The sequence below is a fragment of the Canis lupus genome, chromosome 5 (genome assembly GCF_003254725.2).
Source record: "Canis lupus dingo isolate Sandy chromosome 5, ASM325472v2, whole genome shotgun sequence".
NCBI classification, from domain to species: domain Eukaryota; kingdom Metazoa; phylum Chordata; class Mammalia; order Carnivora; family Canidae; genus Canis; species Canis lupus.
The window spans coordinates 41,992,888-42,017,712 of record NC_064247.1 but is presented as its reverse complement, the minus strand read 5'-3'; the positions used below and the strand labels follow the sequence as shown (position 1 = coordinate 42,017,712).

General features: G+C 54.9%; 1 protein-coding gene and 1 long non-coding RNA gene across 2 annotated transcripts in view; both read right to left on the bottom strand.

Moving 5' to 3' along the window:
* PEMT (phosphatidylethanolamine N-methyltransferase) overlaps positions 1–24,825 on the bottom strand; it is an 88,913-nt gene that overhangs the window by 55,868 nt on the left and 8,220 nt on the right. The window contains 1 exon segment of the mRNA XM_025428134.3: positions 20,399–20,506. Within this exon segment, the coding sequence (XP_025283919.3) occupies positions 20,399–20,506 (108 nt within the window).
* On the bottom strand, positions 490–12,900 carry LOC112647243 (uncharacterized). Its single transcript, XR_007410477.1, has 2 exons — positions 12,763–12,900; positions 490–782 (listed from the first exon to the last, which is right to left on the bottom strand). It is a non-coding gene; the product is annotated as an uncharacterized LOC112647243 (long non-coding RNA).

Genomic DNA, 24,825 nt, shown 5'->3' with positions numbered 1-24,825 from the left:
AGCCACGGCAACCCCAGGTGCCTTCAGCATCTCCCTCTTCTCTCCTCTTGTCTGTTTCTCTCGAAGGTACAGCCTGTGTTCAGCTTTCAGTATAAGGAGAGAACTTCAGGAGACCTGGACCCCTCCACCTCTGCCACAAGCCATGGTGTGAGATCAGACCTCTGTCCTTTGGAAAATCAAGCAAAGCACCTGATGGTCAGTAGAAGAGGGGCCCCGACAGATGTAAACATCCTAGGTATTTACATTCCTCCCCCATCCTGCTTCTGAGCTATTATGGGCTTCAGAGGCATAACTGTGGCACCTTGAGAATGGCTAACGGTGCAGGAGTATGTTCTGGCAAGAAGGGCGCTTTGCCAGCAGGGGTAGGGAGAGCTTGCCTCCAGCTGGGCCCCAGCAAATGGAGCCCTTGCATTGCAGGACAGTATCCCCATCAACCAGTGTGGTGTCAGCAGATTTTTTTTTTAAGAACCCACAGTGCAGAAGTGAAAGGGGGGCATATATCTATGCATTTATTCAACCAACATTTATAGACTGCATGGCGCCTGTGCCATCTGAGGATGGGGCTTAAGAGTGGCCACAGCACATATCTGCATGAGTACTAACAGACAACATTCCAATCTCTGCTTGGGGACCAAGTCACTGACTTCTTACAGAGACATTATAGGCAGGTCCTCTCATTATGCCCATTTCACAGAGGAGGGAACTGAAGCCAGATGGTAAGTGGTAGAGCTAGGATCCATACTGAGAGCACCCATCATCCCTCCAAGAAGGAAAGGTGACATCTAGAAAGAGAAAGCAGAACAGGAAATTGCAGGTGCAGATGGACCAAGCATGTGCCAGAGGGCAGAGCTCTAGCACACTTACCTCTGCCCCCAGAGGAAGCCCATTCAGCGGCTCAGCAAGGGCCTACCTCCTCGAGCTCAGGACAGCCCAGCACTGATGAAGGCCCAGACACCCATCTGTCAGTGGCCAGTGGGATACCCTGAACAAGTACCCTCCACCCAGGACAGTTTCTTCTTCTGACAACAAGGAAGAACTTTCCAGAACCACAACCTTCTAGGCATACATCACAAAAGAGAGTAGGGACCCTGTCTCCAAGTTTAGGAGGTGGAGACATATATTTAGAGCTGAATGTTTTAATCTCCCCTTGCCTTTGAATTTTTTTTTTTTTTTTTTTTTTTTATGATAGTCACACACAGAGAGAGAGAGAGAGAGGCAGAGACACAGGCAGAGGGAGAAGCAGGCTCCATGCACCGGGAGCCTGATGTGGGATTCGATCCCAAGTCTCCAGGATCGCGCCCTGGGCCAAAGGCAGGCGCCAAACCGCTGCGCCACCCAGGGATCCCTCCCCTTGCCTTTGGTTCCTGAATGACCCATACTGGGGTTCCATTCATGGAGCGTTCCCGGCTTCTCTGAAAACTGATTTGGTCACATCAGGCCTGAGGATGGCCTGTCCATGCTGACCACCAATGCCTGTCATGATGCCACCGGGGCCCAGTGAGACCCTAAGCTGCCCTCCAGAAATGTTTGTTCTCCACGGCTAAAGCAAGTGTGTTTTGCTGCCTTGGACTCTGAAAATATTCTCTGGGTAGAGTGTCTACAAGTACCTCCCCTAGACTGCAGAGAGACTGTAATCCAGCCCCATCTGGCTTCCGAGCTGGCAGCCAGGTGCCTTACTCATTTCACAGATGAGGCCTCTAAGTGACGGCCACTTTGGCAGGAACCAGGGCTCAGCGATGAACAAACAACATGCTCCTTCTCAGAGAGAAGACTGGGCACATGGGCATCAATCACATCACACAAGGTGCCCAGGCAAGGGACCAGGGGAATGACAAGGGGAGTGAGAGACAGGTAAGAAGGCTCCCCCAGACCATGATTCCTGACAACAGGGCCAGGTCTGTTTCAAGTTAACAACACAGTCATCTGGCCCCCAGAGTAGCTAGCCACCCAAGCCCCATCACCCAGACGGGAAAGTCTAAAGAGCAGGGCCTGGCTGGGGTGCCAGCCACTGGTGGCTTCCTGCCTGCTGTCTGGAGCCTCCTCCTTCCTTCTGGAGGCCTCACAAGCACTTAAAGCATGAGAATGAAACAGAGAGCCAAAATGTTCTTCATTTGCAGGAAAGGCCCCCTGGCGCAGTTGTTAATGGGGGAAGCCAGTGGCTCTGTAGACCACTGCGGCCCCCAGGGGCCGTGGGCTGCTACCTCTCACAGGGAAAAGGAAAGCCAGGCTCTGTGTCTTCAGCAGGAAGCAAGATGCTGTAAGGATGCCGAAAAGCCCCCGGCCCTAGCAGGTCCCCAGGATCCCACCAGACATAATTTTTCTCTGTGCCTCAAATCTCTCTTGTATCGCTGAGCTGCTACGGGGTCCCCCAGAGAATTCAGTGCTTGTCAGATGACTATCTTGCATCCCTTCCTCCACCTCACTGGACCCCTCATTTCCCCCACAGCCTTTGGCACTCATGACCCCCTCCGATCCCCAGCCTCTGTGCAGCCTGTCAGGGACACATGCAGACACACCATGCAGGGGGCTCGCTTCTCCCGTGGCTGCCCCTCCATGGAGCCCACATCTCGGACTGAGCACCAAACCTAACTGCCCTACACTGGGCTCCACTGGCCTTTGTCTCTTTACCCTATGCTTCATTATGAAAAAGACATGGGGTGCTTACAAAAATGCACACAGCGGACAGGCGGGAAATGAGAAATTATAGAGGTGATAGCTGGGACTAGGGCTGCTGGTGCACACAGGAAGGCCTGGAGGAAGGCAGCCGGGGGTTGGCCCAGAAGTCCTGAAGGCCACAGCCACGGGAAAGGCATTTCTAGGATTCTCGGGTGGCTCATGGCCCATTCCAGTATCATGACAAGGGATGCTCTAGCAGAGCACAGCAGACCACAGGTTCATTACCAGGCTCTAGAGCTGATTTCCTATTCATCTCTAATACCTCCCAGAGCCATGTGGGGCAAGTGCCCTGGGTGTGTTCACAGAATGGAGAAAGGCCTAGAGTAAACCTCAGCAGGGGTGTGGAGGGAGGGCCCAGAGGGCAGAGTGGCACAGAGTGGCGTTGCAGGAACTGGGCACCACGACAGGCCACACTCCCCCATCCAGGCAGAGGCAGCAGTCCAGTACTGGCAGGCTTCCCTTGGGGCAGGGGCCTGGGGAAGGCAGTACTTGGAAAGGTGCCAGCACCCCAGGGCCCCTGGGGTGCCAAGCAGGGCAGTGATGGCCAGTCCTGCCTCTCGGAGGGTTTGCAGGCAGGTGAGGGCCTACTTCACAGGAGAGTATACTGAAGCTCAGAGAGGCTGAGTGATTTGCTTGGGGCAGGCAGGACCAGGTCTGGGCCCAGGCAGCCTATATAGGGCCATGCTTGCCCTGCCAGTGGCACTCCATGGCAGGAAGCTCTTGGGGAGGAGGCAAGCTGGCCAGGAGCCTGGTGGGAGCAAGGCATGGAGACCATTTAGCTGGAGAGCAGTCCAGGGTTGGACTCCTTGCAATGGGCCTCTGAGCCTTCACACGACGGCGGGTTCTCAGAGGCACAGAAGAGCCAGTCTCATGGACGTGAGGGTTAGGCGGGCCATCCAGGTGGATAGGGAGGCAGAAGGGTCATGTATTTGGACCTCTGGATTGGGGTGAACATTCAGGGCTGTTGGGAAGTCACAGCTGGGATTCTCAGGAAACCCATGGCACAGGGTGGAGCTACAGAACAGCCTCAGGTCCATGGAAGCAGAAAAGACCATTGTATACCCTGCTTCCCCTGGTTTCTGCATAGGGATACTGAGACTTGAGCAGATGAAATGGCCTGCCCCGGCTGCCAGTTGGCCAGTGCACAGCTGGACTGGAACCACACGGTGAGGCTCTGTCCCCCACGTTCTCCTGGGGCATGGGCCCTCCTGGATTTTCAGAGCCTCTGGGCCCTGCTGGCCACTTTGACCCACCTGAGGTCTCATAGACTTGCCAAGACCTGGCTTCCTGACCAATCACAGCAAAGACACAGCTGGACTGGGCCAAAAGGCTCCCCAGTGGCCAGGGCAGGGCAATGCCCCTCACACCACTGCCACCAGTCTAAACAGTGACCAGTAGGTATGTGACAGAGGCCAACAAGCAGGCTCGGGGTGCAGCAGGGAAAGGCTGGCACATGGCCTGGCCCTGGCTGGGAGGGGCGAGCCCTGAGTGACAGTCCCCTAACCCCACCACACCCAGAGGTGGACCAGGTGCTGGGCCCTACCCTTGGCACCCATATCTACTTTCACTACCAAACAAAAACCAAGGACACCAAGGAGCAGAGGCAGGTCTATGCAGCCCCATTCTCAATAGCGCTGCACTGACCCGAGGCAGATCTGAGGACTGGGATGAGGATGGTGGTACAGAGCCTCCGGGTGGAGGCGTCAATGCGTTCGTTGTGACCTTGTGACCAAGTCGGCCCTGGCACAAAGCCTCACACAGCAAAGGAACCACACAGGGCCTGGGCTGGGCTCTCTGATGTGCCCACAGGTTCACTCTTCCCTGCCTTCCTTGGCTCCCTGGCACTCCAGGAGGCCCCCGAGCCTACCCACCCAGCCTCAATTCTCACGACCACGTCTGACCTTCCCAAACTTCTGATGAGGTGTGGCCCCCCTCCTCCTAGCTCTCCTCCACTTAAACCGCCCTTCTGTTCCCCCCTCACCCTGGAACCGACCATCTCCCTGGGCCCCGACACCTGGACCCAGCTGGGCACATGCCAGGGACCCAGCGGCCATGAGCAATGTGACCACCAAAGGCCAGAACCCGTGTGCACCCTCTCCCAGCTCCTCCCTTTCTCTACAACCTTCCCTGCCCCTTTCTCCATAACCCCCACCAAGTCCTATCATGTGGTTGACAGGAGCAACATACGGCTCGGTCACCAAACATTTCCCAGGCACCGGTCAGACAGGACCAGGACGACAACAGCTCATACTTATCAAGTTTTGACTGTGCCTGGCACTGCTCTGCATGCTGCATGTGGGTGACTTTATTAACCTCAGCACAACCCTGGGGTAGAACTTCCAGTGAACTTGTTTCACAAATGAAGAAACTGAGGCACGGAGCTTAGGTTGAGGATGTTGCCTGAGGTCATGCAGTCAATAGCTGGCCACGACTTGGGCCCGGCAGTCAGCTCCTAAGCTGGGTGGGAAGGCCCCTGCTGCCCCACCCGAGCCCATCCCAAAGGACTGAGGCCACAGGACAGTTGCACCACAGAAGCCCCAGGGCAGCTAGGCCACAAGCCACTGCCAGGGACAAAGGTGACAGTAAGAAAGGTGAGCCGCTCAGGGTGCTCCAGGTACTGTTTTACCTATCTTCCTGTCCAATCCTCAAGGCCCTCATTACTCTGCCTCTTTCACAGATGACAAAACTGAGCCTCAAAAATCTTGCCCAGGTGCCCCCAGCTGAGAGGTATCGTCAGGGAGACAGAGCCCCCCAACTCCTGCTCTCCAGCCCAGCAAGATGGGCAAGGAGTACTTGGGGGTCTAGGGGGACATGACTGCACTGGGCTCCTAAGGCGGAGCAGCCCAAGGATGGGCCATGAGGACCCCTGCGCCTGCCCTACCCCAGCAGAGGCATCCTTTCTGGGTGGCTGACCTCCATGGCCACCTTGCAGCCTTGCCCACAGGAAGTCCACGTGCAGTCATAATATCACACAGGTAGGATGCACACCAGCCGGAAGCCAAGCTGCAGAGAGGTCCGTGCAGGACAGTCGTGCACCCTGTAGTGGCAGTGGGGGGAGCGGGAGGGGGCCTCAGGGCAAGAGCCCCAGCAGGCCTTCTCAGAGCCTCTTCCCAACATCAGGGCCCCAGGGCTCTGCCTCCTTGGGGCCGGGCCATGCCGCCACTTAGGACTGTGTCTGCACCATGCAGGCCCCTCAAGGGGTGGGAAGGGGGAGTAGGGAAATGCACAGGAGAAGGCCCAGCTGCCGGGCCCAGTTCAGCTCCCACAGCTGTGTGACCAGGGCAGGTCAAGCAACCTCTCTGGTCCCCAGGTGCTGCTTCTGGAGAGTCTGGTGCCCTCCATGGACAGCACTGCTCCTACCTAGGGCTGTCCTGCCTCATCACTGCAGGCCACCATCACTTGGTCCCTACCCTCAAAGACTGGTGGGGAGATACGGAGCAGTGCTACCCCATCCAACCAGCTGGCTGCTGGGGCAGGCTGCCCACACCCAGCTACTTCATCAGTGACCGCATCCAAGATTCCTCCCTACGTGACAAGAGAGTCTATAGGACAGGTGACAGAGGAGTCTGTGCAGGACATGCCACAGTCACCCCTTCCCCGAGCACCCCTTTCTCCAATGTTCTTCATCCCTAATGGAAGAAAGCCTCTAGAAGGCACTAGTGTCTCTGGCGCTTTGTAGGACAACTGAGTGGTCTTTCTCAAAGTAGCGGGGAGAAGCTGAGGGCAGGACCAGGGCAGACTCAGCCTCTAATCTTGCCAGGAGATGGGGTGCATGCTTCAGGGTTCCAGGGGCTTGTCAAGGTCACATCCATCCCCTGCTGGGCACAAGTGCTAGGGAGTGGGGTTCCACACTCCGCTGCAGGGGCAGCACAGATGGTTCCCACCCAGGCCAGAGAACCTAACTCAGATGCGTGCCCTTCCTGGGCCCTGAGCCTACCACACAGTGAGCCCACCTCATCGCAGCTCAGCTGCCTCATCCCGGGGCAGCACTTCCTCGAAGGGCTCCTGGGGCCCTCAGCACAAATCTGACCCTGGTACTGCACCTCCCAAGACACCAACCCACTTCCCCTAGCCTCGTGGTGGACACAGAGCTCCAAAGAGGCCCCTGGGAATCGGTGGCTGGTAACAAGTCACTGTGCCGATGGCATCCAGCCTTGGAGCCGCCCAGGCTAGGGAGAGAGAGGGGAGGGTACTGGGCATTATGGGGGGTCCCTGTGAGTCACTGTTGGTGTGGCCGGCAGGGGGCAAGGGGGCAGGGGGGCCAGCCTCAGAGTGAAGCCCTTCCTGCTGAGCTGGCACTTTACCTCGCCCCCTCACTCCCCTTGCCCCCTCACTCGGGCTGTACTCCCCGCTGTGCCAGCCACCAGGATACATGAGAAGTCCCAGGCTTTGGGAGGGAAAAGCACAGGGCCCCACTCAGGAAGAAGGGGCAAGTTTGGGCCTGAAATAGAGGCCTAGCCGAAAAGGCAATTGAAACTTCATGAGCAGGGGGATCCCTGGGTGGCGCAGCGGTTTGGCGCCTGCCTTTGGCCCAGGGCGCGATCCTGGAGACCCGGGATCGAATCCCACGTCGGGCTCCCGGTGCATGGAGCCTGCTTCTCCCTCTGCCTCTCTCTCTCTCTCTCTCTCTCTCTCTCTCTGTGACTATCATAAATAAATAAAAATTAAAAAAAAAAAAAGAGGGCAGCCCTGGTGGCACAACGGTTTAGCGCCGCCTGCAGCCCGGGGTGTGATCCTGGAGACCCGGGATCGAGTCCCACATCAGGCTCCTTGCATGGAGCCTGCTTCTCCCTCTGCCTGTGTCTCTGCCTCTCTCTCCCTCTCTCTCTCTCTGTGTTTCTCATGAATAAGTAAATAAATAAATCTTTAAAAAAAAAAAAAAAAAGAAAGAAACTTCATGAGCAAATAAAACTAGTCGCTACGATAGCCTCTGATGTGTGTGCTTTCCCTAACAACACGAAGCAATTAGCTCCTCTTGGACGCTATGGTTCTGGAGATGGAGTTAGATCGCACTGTCCCAACCACAGACGCCAACTCCAAGTCTGGGTGGTCACCCTTGTCAGGCCAACAGGTATAAATTCGAGGTTCATGACCGCCCACCTCCAATTCGATTAATTTGCTAGAGCAGCTCACAACACTTCAGAGAAATACTGACTTCGTAGGTCGCCAGCGTATTATACAGACCAGAACTCAGGAACAGCTGGGCTGGAAGAGATACAGAGAGCGAGGTGTGGGGAAAGGGTGCATAGCTCCTGGGAATCTCGAGCCTGTTGCTCTCCCCCAAACTCCACCTGTTCACCAACCTGGGAAAGCTCTCCAAACCCCACTCTTTTGGGGCTTTATGGAGCCTGGATTACACAGGCAAGATGGATGAAATCATTGTTCACTGGCCCCAACTCCATCTCCAGCTCTCTCCCCTCCCGGGAGGCCAGAAATAGAACTGAGAGCTCCAACTGTCTACACATGGGCTGGCTCCACTGATCCCCAGACTTAGGGGACAGAGAGGCTTCCCAAAAGTCACCTCATTAACATAACAAAAGACACTTTTCTGGCTCCCATCACTTAGGAAATTCCGAGGGTTTTAGGAAGCTTGTGCCAGGAACAGATTGAAGACAAAATACGTGTTTATTATAAATCACGTTAACTCCTTCTGCTCATCCTTTGCTTTATTGCTTACAAATCCCCTTGGTGCTTGCTATTCGTGTCATGCCATGACAATTCCACCTGCTGTATGGGTGGACAGATGGGGACTCACGGCAGAGGAGCTGCTGCCTATTACACGCCCAGAGCATGACACCCCCCTCCATGCTGTACTCCCATCTAAGCCACAGAATAACCCTGAAGAGGGATAAATCCATCCAGTCATGAGGCTAAAGGGCTGGCATCCTCACCATCCTCACCACAGGCCCCTCTGCCCAGAGCACAGCCCTGGAAGGCTGAAGAACATCACACCTACTATGTGTGCCATTTCAGGACCAGTTGGGGTCAATTCAAGTATCATGCAGCAGCAGCAGGGAGGATGGGGTGGGCCTTGGGAGCAGAGGTCTCTGTGCACACTATCCCTTACTGCACCGCACATCCAGTCAGCACACGTGGGCCCATCCAGGGCTATTTTCAGCAGGAGCATCAAGACAAAGTGAAAAGCAACAAAGGTGTGTTAGCAGAACCTTGTACCCAACACAGGGGCTGGCCTCTGAGGCTGGGCCAGAGCCTCGGAGAGTAAGCACCACCTGGCTTTGAAAGCTACCTTGAGGAAATCTGTAAAGGCTCCACCTCTCACCTTCTGCTCCACCAATCCCCCTCCAACCCAGGCCAGCCCCTAAATCTCCATTTTCTATCAGGTGGCCAGGATTATCCACTCCCCTCCACCCAGGACCTCCAGGCCAGCTGTTCATCTTTGGTTCCAGCTTCTCTTCACGATCTCTTGCCTCCTGCCCAGTATGTACCCCAGCACTCCCTGGCCAGTCCAGATTCCATGGCCACCAAAACCTCAGGAGTCCAGGGTCCCAGGCCCATGCTGTCCTCTCTTTGAATAAACCCCTGGCATTATTACCCTCTGTCCAGCAAACACGTAAACATGGGGGGCTTTCCTGGAATGCAGTGGGGCATCAGCCCAGATCTTTGGACCTAAGCCCCACATTGATCAGGCTGGCACTTGACCATCTCTCATCTTAGCCCTCTTGAGTCTCACTGTGCCAAGGCAGGGAATGAGGAAGGTGGGAGTCGGAGACAAAGGTGGCAAGAACCAGGCTGCTTCTTGGGCAAGCGGTGGACCAGAACTTCACAGCCTGGCAGTGTCACCCGATGACACTGGAGAGCCTGACAATACTGCCTGGTGATGCGCGGCCCCATGGCACTGGCCAACAATGTGCGCATCCAACATTTCCCGACAGAGTCAAAGCCTCTCCCTGGCTCATTCCTGACTCCTGGGGGCCAGGAAGGTGTCGCCAGCTATGGAAATTATGCTCTAAGATGTATCCATAGGCCATGGAAATTTTCTGGGCAGGAGATTCTGGTATAAGTGAAGGCACTTGGCCTAAAGCTCGGGAAAGTGGCTGGGAGAGGATAAAGGCTCTAGGAGTTTCCACCGATGCAAGTGCTCTTCTGGACGTGCCTGCAACCAGACGGCTCCTGCAGCTGCTCCTCCTTTGAGCCAAATATGACACTGGGCACTTCGTGCTTCCAAACCCTTTTGCACTCATTTCCTCTGCAACAGCCTCGCTGCTCACAGTGAGGAAATTGGGCAAAGGCCGCTCCTCCAGACCTCAGATGAGGCAAGTGAGACCCAGGGAAGGGAAGGGACTGACTCAGGGAGCAAGTGAGCAGTAAAGTGAGATAAGAACTCAAGCCCTGGAACTTGTTCATGGAATCTCGGCTGGCGTCAAAAGCAGGCCCAGGAATGGGGCAAAGCCAACAACTCAACCAGTCTGCCTCCCAGGCTGCTAAACACTCGTGGCTGCATCTCATTAATTCCTGACAGTGCACTCATGGCAGCATCAGCAGGTGAGGGGGAGGACCTGGCATCCTTCTCACAGGAGAAAAAAGGAGGACATGCCTTGCCTGGCCCACTGCTCTCGGGGCTACTCAGTGCTCACGCCTGATATTGGAAGGACAGCTTCCCATCCACCCCTTCTAACACTGGGCTAGGCCTTGTCCTTAGCTCCAAGATGCTGTCCTTAGCTTCTAGGAGCATTCAGTCTGAGGGAGGCAGCCAAACTTGAGCACACGACAGAGTCCACAGAGCTGTGGGTTAGCCAAGCCAGGGTCTGGGAAGTGCAAAGGGGATGCTTGGCCATGTCCACGTGGGCCTGGGGCTCAGGGCAGGCTGGCTAAAGGACAAGCAAAGGTGGAGAGGAAGGGAGGCCCCTCTAGGAAGAGGGAACACACTGCAAAGATCCAAAGAGGTGAGAGATCAGGTCTGCAGAATAGCGGAGAGTAGATGGCCAGAGCTCTGCGAGGGCGTCACAACAGAGGTAGGTGAATGGGTCCAGGTGATGAATGGCCCCTGAGCCGCTCATCTAACCTGAAGGCCAGGGGTTCTACAGAAAGGTTGAAGTAGGAGGTCCCAATCTGCTCAGAGTACCCCGGAAAAGCTAGGGCAAGAAAACTCCGTCCTGGACCCCCTCAATGTGGGAAGGATCCCAAGAGGTCACCTTCACCCAACCACTCAGGGAGGAGCCTTCTCCAACGTGTGCTTTTCAATCCCACAAATCCGCACAATGCCCTGATGTCCTCAAAAGGCCACAGAGGCCAGAACCAAAAATAAGTCATCACAGGAAGAAGTGCTTGGACCCACAATCACCACCACCACCCAGCACGGACTTTCTAAGAAAACTCAGATTGCACCTCCAGAATGTCAGGAAGCTAGGGAAAAGGATGAGGTCACTGAAGAAAGCTGGCCCAGCCAGGGTTTCGCCTAGGCTTTGGAGTGTGGGAGGTGTTGGGGGGGCAGCCTCCTTCCACCTCCCCACCCTTTTGTTCTTAACTGTGTCACTCCAAGGGATCCTGGCAAAGACTGTGAGCTGACCCAGTTCAAGGCGCCGAGTACACTTCATCACCACGTTGCTCAGACACTGAGATTCTAAAGTTAGCCCTGGCCGACAGCACGATGCCCCCCCCCACCACCACCAGGCCAGTGCCAGCAGCCCCACAGAGCGATGCGCTAGCCAGTACAGCTCTCCATTCGGATAGGGATGGGGCTGCAGGGGTGGTCAGGGCTGCTTCCAGCTGAAAACACGTCTACTCCCTGGCTCAGAAAAGAGCACACACACACACACACACACACACACACACACGGAACATCTGGCACTTGAGCCAACACAGAGATGCTAGACAAGCAAGCGAGGGTCCCCAGTGATGAGCAGCTGACTGTCCCCAACCGTGGAGTTGAGACCAGACATGCCATTAATTCCGCATAACCCAGCTCTGAGAGAGCATCTTGGGCAGGGACAGGGAGAGAGCAAGGGCCAGGGGAGGGCTATGGTGTCCTGGAGGACATTAGCCGTAAGAGACAAGCAGCTAGCTAGCCAGAGCTCTGTGCTCTCTTGGCTCTCATGCCCAGCCCACCAGCCAGCTCCGCTCAGTGAAAAACCCTGCTAATGCCACAGGCTATACCCACAAGCCCAGCTCAGGCTTCCCACAGAGGCAAGACGCACTCGTGGCAGAAGAGGATGTTTCCCAATCCGGAAACACTGACTGGGAGCCCAGTGGGTGCCTGGCCATGCTCTGGGAGCCAGATTTCTAAGCCAGATGGGAGCGAGGGTCTCAGACAGTTTGGGTTCACACCCTATCCCAATTCCCTAGCCTGTCTGAATGAGATACACACACACACACACACACACACACACACACACATACACACAGAAGCACATGCATGCTCACATATACTCACATACTCTCACATGCACGGCCACTCACTTACATACTCTCTCTCTCTCTCTCTCTCTCTCTCTCTCTCATTGCTGCCAGCCTGTAGCAGACAATCAGGGTTGCAAGCCAATGTTCAGAGTCCTCTTTCCGGGGCCCCAGGCCCACCAGTCCACCTTCTGTCCATACACATCCCCTTTGCTTTGGCCTTCTTGACTCTTGCCCCCCACCCTCCATGCCTGCTGCTCCTCTAGAAAGCCCAGCCTACCTCCTAGGCCCTGTGCAGCCTGTCTCCTGTCTCCTAGATGTGTTCTCTACTTGTAAGCTTTATTACTAATCATACCCTGACTTTTATTTATTTTTTTTAAGATTTTATTTACTTATTCACGAGAGAGAGAGAGAGAAAGGCAGAGACACAGGCAGAGGGAGAAGCAGGCTCCACACAGGGAGCCTGATGTGGGACTCGATCCCAGGTCTCCAGGATCACGCCCTGGGCAGAAGGCAGCGCTAAACCGCTGAGCCTCCCAGGCTGCCCACACCCTTTTAGATTGCACTCATGATATCCTATCTTACCTTAGTGGCCCAAACACCAGTTCCAGGAGGGCAAGGGACATTCTATTCCCCTGGACCCCACAAAGGGCCATCCCTGGGCAGCCCCTGGTAAAGTGAGTGGGTCACAGTGTTTCAGAGCTCGATGGGACCTGAGCTGGGGGTCTTCACCTCAGAGATGGAGAAACCAAGGCCCAGAGAGGGTGTGAACACAGGGAATGGGACCTGAGCCATCCTCCCAGGTGTCAGGGTGGTTCCCTTGCTTCGGCCCAGCGGCATCTGCAGGGTCAGCTTCCTGGTACCCATAGGGGGTTCCTCTGGGGCACCTGAAATTAGCCAACAGTTGCTAGCTGAGGATCTGAAACCAGAAAATGGGACCACAGAGCAAATACAAAGGTGTCAGCCCACGGGCTCTTGGCTGTCCTTGCCTGACCCACAGCGCCATCTACTGTCCTGCCTTCCCAGCTCCCTCCAAAGCCCAGGGCCACTGGCCCAGGGGCCTCAGGCACTCAGCCAGCAAGACATCCCTAGGCTAAGGGACTATCCTACCCCTACCCCCAGCCAGGTGGTGATTTGCCCTACTTCCTAGAGACGAAGAGCTGCCTCCTCCCAAACTCACCACCCCCTAGGGAGGCTCTGTCTCTCTGCAGATAGGGTGACCAACCCAGGAAGGAGGGGCTCTGGGCGTGCAAGACATCAAGACTAACCCAGAAAGGGGATCCCTGGGTGGCTCAGGGGTTTGGTGCCTGCCTTCGGCTCAAGGCGTGATCCTGGTGACCCGGGATCGAATCCCATGTTGGGCTCCCTGCATGGAGCCTGCTTCTCCCTCTGCCTGTGTCTCTGTCTCTCTGTCTCTCTCTGTCTCATGAATAAATAAATAAAATCTTAAAAAAAAAAAAAAAAGACTAACCCAGAAAGCCCTGGCCAATAGGCAGGTTGGCCATCCTGCCACAGATGAGAGCTGCCCCAGACACAGGCTATAGATCCCACACTTAGAGAGAGGAGTCTGAGACTGGGACCCAGGGGGGGACAGGTGGGCATGGAGGGTTGGGGTGGGGAGTGCTGTACACATGCCCTGGAAGGATGGGTGGTGGGTCTCAGGTGGAAGAAATCACGCAAGCAGGCAAGGGTGTGAGAGAACAGGCACTCCAGGGGGAGCAGAAGGCTGCGCCAGGCAGGGAAGAGCACAGAACTCAGAAGCACACTCTGAGCTGAAGAAACCCGCTGGCTGGGACGGTTCCCACTGACACCTGCTGTCCTGGCCAGATCCCTTTTGCTCTCCCAAGGGGCCCACGTGGAAGATTAACGATATGGTCACTGTCCATAAAGCCATCCCATTTAGCAGGGTGTCCAAACACACTGATAGTCTCCATCAGCTTTGACGTCCTGACCAGCAGTTTGCCTTCGATAATAGTTAAGACACCAAAGCCCGCCAACAATTTTCTTCTATAAACAACGGGAAAGCTCAAGGCTACATCATAATAACCTGGCACTGGCTCGCTGTGTTCTGACACTGGAAGGAGTTCCCGGGGCTGAAATGGCGCAGGGCTGCATCTATCTTATCTTTCCGGAGATGCCACGAATAACTGGGCCGGCTAGGCCTCACCTCCCCACAGATCCTCTCCTTTGCAGAGTCAGAGCATGCACATGCCAATGTCACAGATGGAGGTGGGCTCCCTCCACCCATGCACCCCAGAATACTGGGGAAGAGGTCAGGTCAACTGTTGAGAACCCAGGAAATACTGGCTGCGGGTCCAACAACGCCAACAGCGCAGGGCAGGAGCACAGAGGGGGAGGCAGAAGCTCTGCCCTTCAGAACAGCACACAGTGCTGGGGGTACCAGGACGCAAGGCAGGGGCTGCTCCAGGTGTCTGGGAACACCCAGGCTAAGGGGAAAGCTAAGGGGCAGGCAGTGATGCCCAGGGGGAACACAGGACACATGCAGGGGGCACAAAGGACTGCCTCACTCAGATCAACCTGGGCAGCTATGCCCCTTGGGGATCCTGGCAACATCTGGAAACATTTGAGACTGTCAGGACGCCTAGTGGGCAGAGGCAGGTCACCTGCTTAAACACCCTGCAGGATGGCCCAAAATGGCAACAGTGCCAATGTTGGTGACCTGGGCCTGGAGGGTAGGCTGGGAAGGGGATTTGTGAGAAGTAGGGGTGACTGCCTGAAAGAGGTGGCACAGGTACACAGGAAGCCCTTGGAGAGAGGATGAGTCACAGGGAAAGGTGGGGACCAGGACGTCTGGGCATGCAAGCAACAGAATGGCTGGCAGAGGGGCCTCAGGGACCCGGGAAAGGGCTCACACTTTCTGGTAGAAGGTGTGGGGTGCCTTTTTAAGCAACTGAGGGTACACCGGGGCACTGAGCGCTTTGGCCCTGGCCCGTGTTCACAATGTATGACAGAGTGAAGTATGCAGAGTAAAAGGGTGGAGAGGCACAGAGAGTGCTTGGAAGCCTGGCTAGGAGGCTGCAGTGCACACCAGGTGAACAGGTGACCCCATATTGAGCAGGTGGACTGATGAGGAAGGGCCTGGCAGGGTGGGTGAGAGGGAGGAGTGAGGCTGGCCCCTGGATCTCCATCCTGGGCGTCTGGAAGGAAAGCAGAGCCCACACCCCTGTCTCAGCCAGGGTTCAAACAGCTAGCTCCCTTTTGGGCCTGACATACCCAGGTGGGGCCACAGCACAGACCCAAGGTGCTGGTACCCTGAGAAGATTCTGGGCCAAGGACTGAGACACAGACAAAGGGGAAAGCCCCAATTGGTCCCCTTGTAGCACCTGACCTTTTCACCATTTTATTTACAAATTTATTTGTGATCTCTAAGCATGGAGACCACTGGCTCCTGGGGCTCACATAGTGCCTGGCACACAGTGGGTTCTCGATGAATATTTGTTCTTTTGTTTTCAGAGAGAGTCTGAGCAGTGAGGAGATGGGGCAGAGGGAGAGGGAGAGAGAATCTTAGGCAGGCTCCACATGGAACTCGACACGGGGCTCAATCTCACGATCCTGAGATCCCGATCTGAGCCGAAATCAAGAGTTGATGCCTAACCTACTGCACTACCCAGACACCCTCGATTAACATTTGTTGAATGAACAAATGAATGAATGAGGAAAAGCTGTTTAAAAGGAGAAACACAGTGAGCTAGAAGAGTACATAAGGCAAGGAGAACAGGGTTACAAGAAACTGTGAAGGTCAGCAGTGTTGGTTTGCCCCAAGATCCAACAAGAGGAGGACAGAAGGTGACAAAGAGCTCCTTGAGGCTTTGGGAGCAGGATTCTAACAGAGTGAAGGAGATAAAAACCGGCTGCAGGGATGGTCGGGGAGGGACGAAGAGAGAGATGGGACCAGGGGGAATGTCGGGAGGGGGTGTCAGCGTATCTCCATGCTGGCACTGACAGGTGGGCAGGCCCCTCCAGCCAAGAGCCACAGCCCCCAGGGGGCAGACAGTGGGCCTGGAGCAATCAGAAGGCACTGGTCCAAGGCCAGACTCAGCCTGGGCCTCTCTACGCAGCCTCAGACATCACCATCAACCCCAGCCATTCCACTCCCCTGAATTCCAGACTCGAAAGGCCTCCACTCGGGATCTCCCAGAAGCAGAGAGATCAGAGATCTCTTCCCACACAGGCTTCAGCCCCTATGTGGTCCCACATGGCCTCGCCCCCTACAGTTCTGCACCCTGTCTCCACACATCCAACCAATGCTCTGACACCAGGTGGGTGTCCCAGAATTCAACTCAATTCTGACACTATCTGCCCAACTCACAGAACTCAGGAAACCAGCTTATTTGCTTGATTATCAGCTTGTTATAAAGGATATTAAAGACTAGGAATCATCACCCAGATGAAAAGATGAATAAGGTGAGGGACAGGGATGGGTGCCAAGTGCCCATGCTCTCTGGGCACGCCACTCTTACCCCATCTCCATGTGTTTACGAACCCAGAGCTCTCTGAACCCCATCTTTTTTTAAAGATATTTATTTATTTGAGAGAGAGAGAGCGCAAGCAGGCATAGGAGCAGAAGAAGAGGGAGAAAGAGATGCCCTGCTGAGCAGGGAGCCCAATGATGGGGGGCTCGATCCCAGGACCCTGAGATCATGACGTGAGCTGAAGGCAGAAGCCCAACCAACTGAGGTACCCAGGCACCCCATCTCCAAACCCCATCCTCGGGGTTTTACGGAGCCTGCATTACAGAAGTGACTGAATAAATCATTGGCCCTGGGCTACCGAACTCAACCTCCAGTTCCTCTTCCCTCCCCAACCACGTGGTTGGTTCCTCTGGCAACGTGCTCCTCCCTGTCCTTAGGTGGGGGAGGGGTCTATAGTCACCGCGTTAACATAACAAAAGACACCTTGAGCGCACTCAACAGCTAGGAAATTTCGAGGATTTGCGGAGCTGTGTGCCAGACTGCAAGCAAATCCATATTGCTTATTGTAATTCACTCAGGTCCCAACTGGAGCTGGCCGTGCCTCCTCTCTCTGGCGCTGCTGCACCAAACCACGGTACATCCTGTTGACTCTTCCTGCTTTCAAACTGTGTGCAGAATCTGACCACCTCTCCCACAGCTGCTGGTGCCACCCTGGTCCAAGCCACCATTGGGCCTCCAGCACGGTGCCAGCCTCCAGCCCCGCCCTCACCCCTCATCTGCTCTCAGCAGCCCACGCCAGCCTGGAAAACCCAAGTCAGATCAGGTCACTCATTCCCCAGCTCCCCGCTCAGGATCCGGCACACGTGCTCCCCACGGCCCACAAGGCCTGTACTGTGATGCCAGCCCTCTCTCTGACCTGCCGCCCTCACCCTCCGTTCAGATTCCAGCCAGTGGCTGTTCCTTGAAATCACCCAGGACTTTTGTACTTGTTGTCTCCTCTTCCCCCAGACACCTGGGGGCTCCCTCCCCTGTGGGGGGCAGGTTTCCACTCAAAGGTCACCCTGCCCTGACCAGCTTCCTCCATCCCCTGCTTCACTTGGCCCCACCCCATCCTGCGTTTTGGCGGTATGTGTGTTTAACCACAGCGTCCCCCTCCTAGAATGTGGGCTCCTTTAGAACCAGGGCAGGGCGCCCCCCATGTCTGGCATATGGTAGGCCATCAAGAAGTATCTGAAGACATGAGCGAACCCCTTCGGCCCAGTTTCCAAAGGGGATGATAACAGCCTTTGCTGTGATGATCGACTAAAATTCTGTATGAGACTCACTCAGCACAATGCCCAAGCGTGGCAAGTCCCACCAAGTATCAGCTGTCATGATGATTTAATCAGCTCATTAAGCACTTTTACAGGTGCCACCTTGCTTACTGCTCATGCGCTGGGATCTCCCTCCCCAGGCGCAAGAGCCCGGGCCCAGGCCCACCCAGACCGGTTTTTCCTGCCTCCCAGGGCCTTTCCACTGCCTGGCCAGCAGCAGCCCACTAAACCACCCTAAAGGTCCTCATTCTGAAGCCACTGAAGAGCTCTTCCTCCCACTGATGACCACATACTGTTCCAGCAAATAACTTTTTCAGAAGCAAGGCAAATCAAACACTACGACGAGAGAAAAAAGCCTCATGACAAATGCACAGATTACAAGCTGCCCATCTCCCAAATCTTAAGCGCCTTGACTACGGGCCCGTGGGCCACAGTGTGACTTCAAAATGAACCTACAAAAATACACAGTTGGAAGAACCAGCAGCAAATAGCGGGAGGGGCATTTGCATGAAGAAGTGTCCCCGGGCCCCACTGTGCACTGGGCCAGCCAAGCCCCAGGCGCTGGGAGACCAGCCAGGCCCGCAGGGTGAGGACTGTGGACTGCGGAGAGCACTGCACGCTCCCAGCTGACTGCCAGCTCTTCTACAGACTGACAGCATCTCTGTGCCCTGCACCTGCTTCCTGCAGCTGCTTTAACCAATTCCGCAGACTGGGTGCTTTAGAGTAACAGGAATTTGCTCTCCCAGTTCTGAAGGCCAGAAGTCCAAAATCAGTGTCTCTGGGCCAAATCAAGGTGCTGGCAGGACCATGCTCCCCCACCCCCACCCCCACGCCCCACGCTCTAGGGGAGAATCTGTCCCTCACTTCTTCCAGCTTCTGGTGGCCATGGCCTTCCTTGGCTGGCAGCCACATTACCCCAGTCTTCAAAGCCAGGGTCTTCTTCTTCCCTCTGCCTCCCTTTTATAAGGACACATGACTGCATGAAGGCACACCCCAATAATCCAGAACACCCTCCCCATCCTGAGATCCTTAAACCTGCAAAGCTCCCCTTTTTTGCCATATATGGTAACTTTCACAGTTTCCAAGGATTAGGACATGGACATACGTCTTTGGGGGCCATTTCTCCAGCCTGCCACGTACCCACCATACCCACCGCCGTCTTGTGCCACAGGAGGAAGGGTGAGGGTGGGGACTGGAGATGGGGAGAAGAAATGAGGGTAGAAGGGGACAGGAAGATCAGGTACTGTGGAAGCCCAGCTCTTGCTCAGATGCCTGTGGCAGGTCAGGGTCAGCTCAGACACAGGGGATCCCGGGTGGCCTGTGGCAGGGGTCCCAGGAGGCCTAAAGGATGGTTTTAGACACAGCAAGCTCTGGCCCTTTGGTCCTCTGAGCTCCTCTCTTCCATTAGGCCCTCTCTAGCCGGAGGCCTGAACCGACCATCTCGGGGGTGGGTCCAGCCTGTTCAGGACAGGAGGGACAACACATGGGGAAGGCGGCCTCTTTGAGAGGGGCAGCCCCACCCCTCACCCCCACTCCCACCCACCCCGATCTCCCCAGACAGAGAAAAGACCTAACTCATAAAGCAGATGAAAAACATGTCCCGTTCTGCCTCTGGGACCAAGTGGTCACTCGAAATGAAAACAGTCTGGAACAGTATGTTGCTAATGCTGAGCTTTGCCTCATTCTTTAGGCTACCCTCAAGGGTGATCACAGGACGTTCGTGGCTCTGCATCAGCAAACCCAGGTACAGGCACAGGGCAGGAGCCTCACAACTGCCACCCCATCTCATCCCTCCAGAAAACCCAAGAGCTTCCCCCATATCCTGCGGGGGGAGGAGGCATCACAGAGAAGCTTGTAGCAGGAGTGACTGTCTGCCATTCCCACACCTTCTTCCAAGGACTCGGAGCTCCTTTCCCACACAGCCTGGTCCCCTGGACCCACAGAAGAGCTGGGTGCTCCTCTTTTTCCTTCTATGTTCACTTCTTTTTTTTTAAGATTTTATTTATTATTTGACAGAGAGTAAGAGAGCACAAACAGGGGGTGTGGCAGAGGTAGAGGGAGAAGCAGACTCCTCTCTGAGCAGGGAGCCAAACATGAGGCTCCAACCCAGGACCCTGAGATCATGACCTGAGCTGAAGGCAGACACTTCACCGACTGAGCCACCCAGGTAGCCCCTGTGTTCATTTCTTGCCCTCTCATTCTTGCTCCCCAGCACACTCAGTCCAATGGTGTGCCAATCATTTTGCAGGGAGGCCCATTCAGGAAAAAATGATCATGTTTCTGGAGCACATGTGAGAAGGTGGAGATTCACAAGAAAGCAGCTTTACTGTGCAGCATGGCAGAGAAGGAACAGAGCCCCTATGCTGAGGCCATCTACGACACCCACTGGAAAACTAAAATCCTAGGGCACACATGGGCAGCCCCGCTGTCACTGCCAGGATATTGCAGGATCCCCAGAATGAGGGGCTTCCCTGGTCAGCATCCCCTAACTGGGTTCTGACCTTGACGGGGAAACAGAAAGGATGATTCCACACTGGCCAGAGACAGACACAGGGAGGGAAGAGCCATTTGTCTGTCTGTCCACGCAGCCAATCCAGACAACGCTGGTGCGAGGGCACTTACCACATTCCAGAAGAGTGGATTGAAAGCGATGGTAAGGATGGCAGCCACAAAGCAGGGATCCGAGGGGTCCACGTAGCCCAGCAGCCAGGTCATAACGCAGAGGTCTGCCTGCAGGGACAGAGACAGCATCAGCGGGAGAACCGCCCAGTCCCTGACAGCCCGGCCCCACAAGCTGAACATGGAGTGACAAGCCCCCGGAGCTCAGAAACAAAGTTGCCCTCTGGGAACACTCTGGGAGACTGGGGCACAAGCAAGTCCAGCAAAGGTTACTACAGTGTAATCATAAAACTGAAGATAAAAAGCTGAAACCCAACCACCCGCATCGTGCCCAGTCAGAGGGTGGCCCGGCTGGCAGCAGAAGAGCAGCAAGTAGGGACACTAGACAAGGAAATCACTGGCGCCAAGGATGAGTGGCCAGCACCCTGAAGGGGAAGTGACCACACCAGGACAAAGGTCTGGGTCACCATCACCAGGTGCCATGCCTGACACCATGCATTGCAGAGGGCTTCAGAGGCCCCAGAGCAAACCCAAGGGGCTGGCATTCATGGTAAGGAACACGCAGCCTCCCTAGTAATCAGGTAAATGCAAATTAAAACAACAATAACGTGCCTCCTTCTCACCAGCCCTACCGAGGGATAGCCTTGAGTGCTGGGGAGGGTGTGAACTGAAAGGCGTGCTCCTACTTGTCAGCAATTTCACTTCTGATCGCCTGTCCTGGAGAAACTCATGCGAGCGTGCAAAGCGCGTGTGCAGGCAATGAAAAAGATGAGCAACTTAGCTGTCCATCTATGGAAGAATGGATACAGAGAATGGGGCCCATTCCTAAAGCAGCTAAGCTACACAATTTAAACAAACTAGCCATGTGTCAACCTGGAATATTCTTTTAAAAATGTCAACTGAACAGAGCAAGCTGTAGAATTGCCACAGCATATCTATGTGTATATATATGTATACATAAATATACATATATATATACATTTATATAAAATAACACACAACACATTGTACTAAATGTTCTTTCTGTGTGTATGCACACGACATACCAGCTTCATGCCACGTGGGGCATCTCCAGCAGGTTTCCTGCCCTCTGCAGTCCACACTTGGGCTGGATCACTCCCTGTGGTGGGGGCGTCCCCTGCACCATAGAGTGTTCAGCGACACCCCTGGCCACCACCCACTCAGTGCCAGTGGCACCAAAAATGTCTCCACACATGGCCCCAGTGTCCCTCAGGAACAGAATTGAGACACCCTGCCTGTAGGGACGGTGGGAAGACTCTGGAAAGTCACTGAACATAGAAGATGTGGCCCAGCATGTCCTTCGCGTGTGTAGGCCTCCTGTCCCAAGTCTAGGGCAAACTTCGCCTCTTAGGCACCAAGGGCAGAGCTAAGAATGAACGAGCCAAAAAAGGCACCGCTATGTGAACATGTGGATGACATGGCTGAGGGACAAAGTGGCCATGGGAGCCCACAAGCGCATTATTAATAAACAAATGACAAAGGAGGACTCACTCAGCAAACAAGGAAGAGTGACATTAGAAGCACAGCCTTGCTCCACACTGATCACAGGCTCTGGGCACCCTGTGGGCACTACCGACACCCACCAGGCAGGCAACCCCGCACCCTGTCCTCCAGCCTTCTTCTCTTTTGGTCCCAGGTCAGACTCCCCCACCCACCCAGGCCCCCAGTATCACGCAGAGCAGCGGAGGCTCAGTGGCCCTCGGGGCGGACACCTTGCAAGGCATGAGGCCATGACAGGAAATTCCAAGTTGCCCTGGAGAGCACACCAGGAGAGGTGAGGCCACTCATGAAGGACCAAATGGCTGAATAGGCCTCAAAACAGGTTGTCCACCCTGGAGGAAGACAGGCACACCTCAGCCCCAGAACTGAACCTGAGGGCATTCAATCTTCTGTTGAAAAGAAACATTTATTAAGCACCCGACTGCAAGGCCCATTGAGAGGCTGCGATGGGGCTGACTGGTGGAGCAGGAGCCCTGAGGAGGGATGGAAAGAGAGCTGGGCTGGGGAGCAGCCATCAGAGTGGGGCTCTGGTCCTGCTCGGCCACTTACAGAGCAGGACCTGCCTCACTGCCCCTCCTCCCTGAAGGTCCCCATCTCAACCCTCAATGCCCAGCCAAAGCTTACCCGCCATTGGCCCTTGTCCTCTTTCATCCATGAATCCAATCTGTTTATTGATCCCATTGTTCCCACTGCCCTCAGCCAGCTTCCCATGCCTCACTTCCTGCCATGCTCTGGACCCCAGGCCTCCTCACCTGCACTGAGCTCACCCATCCCAGCGCGCACTGACAAGTGATAAATTCATTGCATCCACTGGATCCACCATCACCTGCCATCCTTCCTGCCCCATCTGTCACTCACACCAAACATCATGCTCTAGACCCTCTTACAATGGGTCTGCACGTTTTTTGGGGTTTTTTTTTGGGGGGGGGGTCTGCACGTTTCTGAAATACTCTTTATCACTCTACACCTCTAGGCGAACTCCTATTCACCCCTCAAGACCCAGCGGGAGCATCTCTTCTACCTTCACCAGTGGCACTCTTTTGTGTCTTTAGTGTACACCCTGTTATGATTATTTGGTTACAGTGCCTATCTCATACTCATCTCTCCAGGCTAGAGGCTACTATTTCCTCCATTTTTGTGTCTTCCACCTGGTACAAAGAGTAAATATTTGCAGAATGAACAGCAACTCTTGTTTCATCATCAGTAAAAAGTAGGGGCTAAAGGTACATCTCTGAAGGGACCTCCAGCTCAGCTGCCTGTGCTCCTGGGACTCTGATTCCCTCCCTTCTGGCTTCAAATTGGAGGCAGAAAATTGCCCATGTGGCCGCAGTGGAGATTCTGCAGGTGGACAGCCGGCAGTGGCCAGCTGATCCCTCTACTTATAAGGCCACAGATTCACCAGGTGCCCAGGCGCTGTGCTTCATAAATATTTTTTTAAGATTTTTTAAATTTTTATTTATTCATGAGAGACACAGAGAGAGAGGCAGAGTCATAGGCAGAGGGAGAAGCAGGCTCTCTGAGGGGAGCTTGATGCAGAACTCGATTCCAGGACACTGGGATCAACCTGGGCCAAAGGCAGACGCTCAACCACTGAGCCACCCAAGTGCCCACCCCTTCATAAATATTTTTATGGCACCTTTTAGGCTGTGTAATCAACTAGTGTTCACCAACACTGCCAGGAGGTGGGATGGCCAGACAAGGGATGGGACAGGGCTTTCTCAGGTTCTTAGAAACCCTGGGATAGGATCTCTTCAAGGCAGGTCAGTCTCCCAGGGTGAGGCCTGCCCATCCCTCAGATGTACAGCTGGGTGGAAGGTGTGTGCAGGGAGGAACACCAGGGAGCTACTAGGAGTCCTGATGCCGTGGCCTTCCCTGAACTCCACTACCCATCATCCCCTCCAGATACTACTCGCCCCTTGCAACAACTCCATAAACTGGGCATCCTCACCAACCATTCATCCGAGGCCGCCCACAAAAGGTCCTCTAAGACCCAGGCTTGCCCTCGATCATCACATCACAGAGTGTAGGGCCAGCACATGAAATGTACTTTTCACCCTGCTAACTTTTACGACACCAGGCACTCCCCGTGGGAATTTATATGGCAACTCGACAGACAAGGATTCGATTGTTAGCCAGATTCCCTTTGAAGGCCACCATTCTTCCAGAGCAGAATTCTCTATTCCTGTTCTCCTACCCTCCCACACAGTAAGGCAGCATATGTTCGTGACAAGGGAAACACCAACAGTCGGGGTCTCTAGTTGGTTGTGGGTCTATTCTCACTAAGCAGAGAGAAGTAAAATATTCTCCACCCCCCCACACACTCCCACCTCCACCCAGAGCCTCCTACCCCTGCCCAGAGCCTCCCACCAACTGTCTCCTCCCACTGTCATCAGCATCCTCATTTTACAGATAGCCAAACTGAGTTACCTGCAGGCCTGATTCTCAAAGCCCTGCTCTGTGCCCACACAGCCTGCACACTCATCACTTTTTGCTACGAGCTGGTGGCTGGCTGAAGGGATGCATGCCTTCTCGAGGATAAGAAACCCCAAATCCCAGGCGAAACCAGTGTGCCCTCAATATTGTGCTGCCTGTCCCACAGGCTGACCCTGCACTGGTGGGACCCAGCCAGAGGAAAGAGGGTAAAGTGTGAGGTCCGCAGCAGGCACCCATCCAGCTAGAGAGTGGGCACAGGTGATGGCCAGAGGGTCGCGGCTGGAAACCCAGGCCTGGGGACACCAAGCAGGTGAGAACCGAACAAATGGTTCAGGGTAGGTTCTGTGAAGCAAGGTAGGGCACTGACGGGGAGGAGCACAGGGCATTTTCTGGGGTGATGGAAATATTCTCCATCTCACTGGAGTCTAGGTAGCCAGGAGCTTGCATGTTAGGCCTTCCAACTGGGCTCTAAGGTC